Source organism: Tetrao urogallus (assembly GCF_951394365.1).
Source record: "Tetrao urogallus genome assembly, chromosome: 15".
NCBI classification, from domain to species: Eukaryota; Metazoa; Chordata; class Aves; order Galliformes; family Phasianidae; genus Tetrao; species Tetrao urogallus.
Window position 1 is genome coordinate 2,639,491 of NC_136828.1, and position 6,530 is coordinate 2,646,020.

Consider the following 6,530-nt stretch of genomic DNA (forward strand, 5'->3'; position numbering starts at 1 on the left):
CTATCTGTGTGTCACGCTGCGCTGCCCTACCGGAACGTAACCCCTGCGAGGCCGCTGGTGGGAGGGCTGCCTGCTGAAGGGCAGGGCTGGACGGGTGACCTATGGTCTCAATAGGTGCTTCCTCCCTCAATCGGTGCGCTGATCTGCTGGACTGCGGCTCTGGGAGGCAGAAGTGGTGTTTGCTTGAGCTCGTTGTAAGACCCAGCTCCAGGTGGAGCCTTAAATCCAGGTGGGATCCGGTAATGCAGCTGTTTGTTCCGTGGGTCTCTGTTTCAGCTGACCTCCCCAGCAGGAGGAGGAGGGGTGAAGCTGCCCCAAGTTCTTTAGTCATGACCTCAGGCCTGGAGTTCTGGGGTCAATCTCCTCCCTCACCCCGCCTTCAGAGATGTTTGGGTAGGTGTAGTTGTGCTCTGCTGCTTTAAAGCAAGGATCTTAGCCGTGTGCATTCGGAGCCATGTGCTGGTTGAATCACAGAGACGAGCTCTGTATTGAGTGGTTGTTCTGTCAGCTACTGAACCGATGAGAGTGCCCAAGCAAAGCCAGCACTTCCAGTCTTGCTTCTTACTGCAGCGGTGTCTCTCGGATTCCTTCAGAAGGCATAGAATTATTCACGTTGAGTATCTGAGAACAACAGCCATGCATGTTGAGTGTGAAGCTTGCTGTGCGATTGTGCGTAGGGGCAAACAAACTGCTGGCTAGATGAGGATATTTTACAGGAGGGGCTGAGTGCTGTGTTATTGGAAAAGAAATATGTGGAGTGCTGAGCTGTTGTGTACCAAATCTTCTCCAGCCCTGCTGTCCTGTGGCTGCTGGATCGCTCCCAGGCAGGCTGCTGGGGACTGTGTTTACTCTGAATGTCAGCCAGGAGCCTCAGAGCAAATGAAGCAATACTCCAACCCCTGAAGCACCAGCAGGCAACTGCTGGGAGCTCCCTCTGCATGTGTAGGACACTGCCTCTTTCAGAGGAGTGGAGTGCTCCAGGATACCGTTGCTTTGACCAGTGACTGTGCTGTGGGATTTCAGTTGCTGAGGGTTTGTAGTGACGGGAGAGTGAAAATGTTTTTATTTTCCTCTTCTCTGAGTTCTCCTACAGTGTCATCATACCGCAGAAGATGTGCATTGGATTGGTGCTGCCTTGTCCCTGATTCATGGCTCATCAGGGAGGTGTCTGTACTGGAGACTGTATTGGGGAAAATTAAACTGCCTTCTTTTCCTGTAGGCGTACTGTCTTCAAAGCATGCTAGAAGGACTGGCTTCATTGCTGTTTTGTTATGGAGATGAACATGACAAGCTGAGCTTCTCCAAAAAAGGCTTGGGAGGTGCAAGTCTGAGAGCACTTGGTCCTTAAATGAATTTTTACATGCTAACTCCTTCCAATGGTAGGAAGATAGTGGGGCTGTAGGACTCTTAACTCACATTACTTTTCCTACTGCACGGGGCTAACTCATGTCACAGAGCAGTGCATTTTGGTCCTGCATGGTCCTCATCTGTGCTGCCACCTGAGCCAGGCTGTCAGGGTGAGAAGGAGAGCTGTCTGGGCACAGGTGGAAATGTCACCCTGGTAATGTGCCCCAGCTGTGTGCTGTGCTGTAGCACACCTGGGGATGTGCCATCAGCCCCAGCTGCTCTGCGGGACAGAGCTCTGCAGGGTGTCCAGGGCACCTGAGAGGGTTAGTAGTAGGTGAGGAACTGGAGGGCAGTTAATTGGTAACTAGCATGGTTTGTGTTTGCATCTCGTGAGAGTGGAGCCACCGACTGTTCTGCCAGCTCAGGCTCTGTGAGCTTGCTTGGCCTGTTCTCATCTGTTTATCTGGTCTGCTCTCCTCCTGTCCCCAGATGCAGCCCTCCAGGGAGGCCTGAACTCAGTGCTGGGAGAAGGGCTGACTCCCTTACAGCCTTGGTTTGCTGAAGAGCCAGCAGGAAGCTCAGCTCCTTGCTCATTTGGCGAGGCTGCCTGTAATTTGGGGGAGTAATCAGCACAAAGCTGATTACAGCTCCATTTTATAAATGGGATGCCTGGATTTATGGCCAAGCCAGAGTGTTCAGCTGGTATAAACCAAGTGTCTTGCTCCTGGCTCTGGGTACTTTTTGTGCATGCTGCTACATCACATGAGAAAGAAAATCTACCTCTGCTTTGGAACGTAATCTGCTCTGTTGCAGGGAAGGCTCTTGTGAAAACGTCTGGTGGCTGCTCCTCACCACCCTGCATGGTGGTGCAGCTGCAAGGCTCCCTGTTGGGCTGCTCCATGTTTCCTCCCCATTATTGCTTTTGTTAAGGCAGCTTCCCTCTAAAATCCCTCTCTAATTTTGCCTTTCAGTGTCTCTGATCTCCAGAACAGACCAGCAATGCCGTCAGTTATGGAGAACTCAGAAGGAGGAGATGAAGGGGAAAGCTTACGCTATGAGGAAATGGAAGATGACAACGTCAGGTGAGTGCTGCTGGCCTTGTCTGGTAATGTGGCATAGAGCTGGGTTTGGGTAAGGCAGGGCATATCAAACTCAAGTTCAGTGATCTCCTTGCTCATCTGTAGTCTTCTCTAGCTGAAAACTCGTCCAGCCAGGACTGAGGCTGCCCTGCAGTTGGAGGTGTACGTTCCTACAGAGTAGGAACAAATGCAAAGGCTGTTCTTGTAGGGTGATGTATCACAGAGTGGCCAGAGTTGGAAGGGACCTCAAGGATCACGAAGCTCCAACCCCCTGCAACAGGCAGGGCCACCAACCTCCACATTCAATACCAGCCCAGGCTGCCCAGGGCCCCATCCAACCTGGCCCTGAACACCTCCAGGTATGGACGGGGCATCCACAGCCTCTCTGGGCAGCTGTTCCAGCACCTCACCACTCTCTCTGTAAAGAACTTCCCCCTGACACAGAGCAAGTTCTGCAGAACTTCTTCAAAGTACACAAAACTGTTTGGTTATCCCTCCAAACAACAAATAGCTGCGCTCAAAGCATTCTAAATTGTGCTTTAAAAGGAAAATTTTCTTCATATGAAAATGAGAAGGGCGAGTAGGGTGGTTCCAGAATACTGAAGTGAGCTGATTGATTGCTCTTTGACTTGATGGGCTCAGCTTCATGAGAGGTTAATGCTCCCTGGCTCTCCTGTTGTGTTCAAGTCTTGTCTAGCCTGTTACTTGCATGAGTACGGAGCGTTCAAAATGTCTTTTTTACAGCTAAGGTAAACGTGCTGTCTGTAGCAAACCAGCCATAAAAACAGGGTAAGGTGCACTGTGGCATCATTTTGTGGGTGTAGGTGTTGATAACTGTACCGAGTTCCAGGTACGTGCAGTGGCTGTGATCCAAGATCATCAGTTTTTTAGAAGGAGAGCTTGTGGAAACATGCAAAACCAGCATATTTCAGAATGAATACCTCTTGTTTTTAAGAGTGTTCCTGCCCTGTTTTGTCTGTGGGTTCTCATCTTTTCTCTAGTGGTTGCTCAGAGAGGTTGTGGGTGCCCCATCTCTGGAGGCATTCAAGGCCAGGTTGGATGTGGCTCTGGGCAGCCTGGTCTGCTGATTGGTGACCTGCCCACAGCAGGAGGTTGGAATTGGATGACATTTGAAGTCCTTTTCAACCCAGGCCATTCTGTGATGATTAATGCAGTACCCTTGGTGCCCCAGTCAGAAAAGCTCAAGTTCTGCCTGTATGTGTCCATCTGCTCCTACTCAAGGCTGTCTTCTGCAAAGAGACTAAGTAGTATATGAGCAAGGCCCTGCTGCTCTTTATCCTGTCCTGGTAGTTGCTCTTGATACGCTCAGGGTCTCCTTTAGTGTTGTTGTGGCTCAGGGTTGGAAGTGAAAGCACCAGTGCAAGGAATTGAGAATCCTTCACAATTTCTCCAACATCCTGGAGCCCCTGCTCAGCACCAGGGCTCCCGGGTGAAGTCTGGCTCGGGTGGGAGCCCTGACTGCTGTCACCCTGACATTTCCTGGGGGTGATGCTGGTTGCAGCCAGCAGGGCTGGGCCGAGGGATCCCTGCTCTGAACCTGCACCAGACAAGGCCTGGGATAGTGAGGCTGGAGGGTCCCTCCAAACTCAGCAAGGACAAACTCATGACTGTATGTGGGAGTGGAGTGAAAGGAGCTCTCCCTGCTTGCCTGCAGCCCGACTGACCTTTCAGAGCTGCTGAAGGAGGGGACTAAGGAGTCCCACGACCGTGCAGAGAATACTCAGTTTGTCAAAGACTTCCTGAAAGGACGGATCAAGAAGGAGCTCTTCAAGGTGAGTGTGGCTCTGCTGCCTTGGCAGAGAAACTCTTTGTTGTACTTGATGACTACAGCTGGGGACTTGCTGAGGCAGAACACCACAGGCCCATGTGTAGAGGGTAGATTGGGGATGAGGGGTGGGGGGGGGAACTGGTTTCTAGATGGCATGGCTGAATGGTGACCACTACTGGAGGGCCCTGTGCTGCTCAGTGTGTCTCAGAGCTGGAACTCGGGATGGTGAGGAGCATACTGGCCCAGAACAATTTCACTTAGGTGGAAGTACTGTGTTTCTGGCTGCTCAGGGCAGCTGCAGCACATGTACCAATGGCAAAAGCTGTGTGCTTATGGATCAAAAGCCATGTGGGCTTACAGCACTCATTTCAGGCTCTGGTTGTTGTTTTCTGTAGATTTCAGGTCAGTGTTTTCTGTTCTGAGCAGAAGAGATGATGTGGGGTACTGTCTTGGCACAGTCAGTCTTTGGCTGTTGGTGTGAATGGTACCTTTAGGATGCAGCTGGTCCTGTGCCTAGTACAGGCTCTCCAGGTCTTGCGTCCACCCTGGGGTTTCCTTGTGTAGCCCTGTTCCATGAAGGGATGGAGTAGTCACAAGATGCAATAGAGCAAGCAACTTATGTTCACTGTGCTTTGTCCACAGCTGGCTACCACAGCACTTTACTTCACATACAGTGCTTTGGAAGAGGAAATGGATCGCAATAAGGACAACCCAGTGTTTGCTCCTCTGTATTTCCCTCTAGAGCTTCACCGGAAAGAAGCGTTGATCAAAGACATGAAATATTTCTATGGAGAAGATTGGAAAGAGAAGATACAGTGTTCAGATGCAACTCAGCAATATGTGGACAGAATCCATCATGTGGGACAGCATGAGCCTGAGTTGCTGGTGGCTCATGCTTACACACGCTACATGGGGGACCTCTCAGGTGGCCAAGTGCTGAAGAAGGTAGCCCAGAGGGCCCTCAAGTTGCCCATTACTGAGGAAGGGATCCAGTTCTACACGTTTGAGAACATTTCCAATGCACAGAAGTTCAAGCAGCTGTATAGAGCAAGGCTGAATGCTCTAGACTTGGACAAGAACTGCAAGGAACGGATCGTGCAAGAGGCCAACAGAGCTTTCAGATTTAACATGGAGGTACTAAATCCTTTGTGCCCTTATACACAGTGGTTTGGATGAGAGACCAGATGAAGGGATTCTGGTGGAAAGGGGATTCTGCCTTTGCTGTTTGGGATCCTAGTCTGAATAGATCTTTCACTATTTTAAGGAGATGAGGTTTGTATTGGGCAGGAATTCATGCCATACGCACCAGTGGAACCTTTGAGCCTGAGCTGAGATGGCTTCACTGCGAGATTTCCATGAACTGTGTGGCTTTGAAGTAGAGGTGGGAACAGAGCTCTCTGAGATGGCTGTACTCAGCCTGAGTGCAGTGCATCCAGTCTCACCTGTGGGGTGGTCAGAAGTGTTTGTAACCCCATGGGCCCCTGTTACTGCTCAGGGTGTTTGCCAGTCATAAAACACGCCTGAGTTTCAGTAGGAGATAAACGTAGGCTTAGTTACCAGATGTGAGCCTTAATCTCTGCCTGGAGCATGTTACTGGTCTCAGCGAGGTGGGATATGGCAAGCTCTTCCATCAGGATCCTTACAGAAGCCCTCCAGCAGAGCTTGAAGGGCCTGCACAAATGGGAGCAGTAACCCAGAGAGGGTCTGGCAGCAGGGAGGGCTCTTTGCCCCGTACTCCCATGTGCAGCAGGCAATCTGGTGCTTTTGCCATTGGCTGTGCCTTCTCACAGCTGTGGTGTGTGCCAGGTGAGACCTCACCACACACCTGCCTGCAAGGCACTCTGAAATGAGTATCGAATGCTGCGTTTGGGATCTGGGCGGAGGCAGGCAGAAGCAGCTCTTGCCAGTTCTGTGCATGTCTCCATAGGTCTGCATGGCAGCTCTCTGGCTTTGCTCACTCCACACACTCGCTGTGCCCACTTGCAGGTGTTTGATGAACTGGACAAGATCGGCCAGTCGCTGGTGGAAGAAGCCCAGGATGGAGGTGTTCCAGTTCACGACGGGAAAGGAGACGTGCGCAAATGCCCTTACTATGCAGACAAGCTGGGTAGGCTTGGGGTGATGCGAGGACTGCCATGTGAATGTGGCAGAGGACTTGCAGCACTGACAATGCTTTCTTTATTCTAGCAGGCAGTGCAGCAGCTGGCTGTCCCTATCACACTGCTGTGGCCTTGGCAAAGCAGCCCATCGTGCAGCTGATCCTGGCGGCTTGTGTTGCTGTGGCAGCAGGAGTTGCAGCGTGGTATGTGATGTGA

General features: G+C 51.3%; 1 protein-coding gene across 1 annotated transcript; it reads left to right on the forward strand.

The window, feature by feature from the left end:
• Positions 1 to 2,346: 2,346 nt before the first annotated feature.
• On the forward strand, positions 2,347 to 6,530 carry HMOX2 (heme oxygenase 2; the record flags this gene model as incomplete). Its single annotated transcript, XM_079542776.1, has 5 exons — positions 2,347 to 2,429; positions 4,102 to 4,219; positions 4,858 to 5,349; positions 6,202 to 6,322; positions 6,403 to 6,530. The coding sequence occupies 5 exons, from the start codon at positions 2,347 to 2,349 to the stop codon at positions 6,528 to 6,530; spliced, it is 942 nt and encodes a 313-aa protein (XP_079398902.1).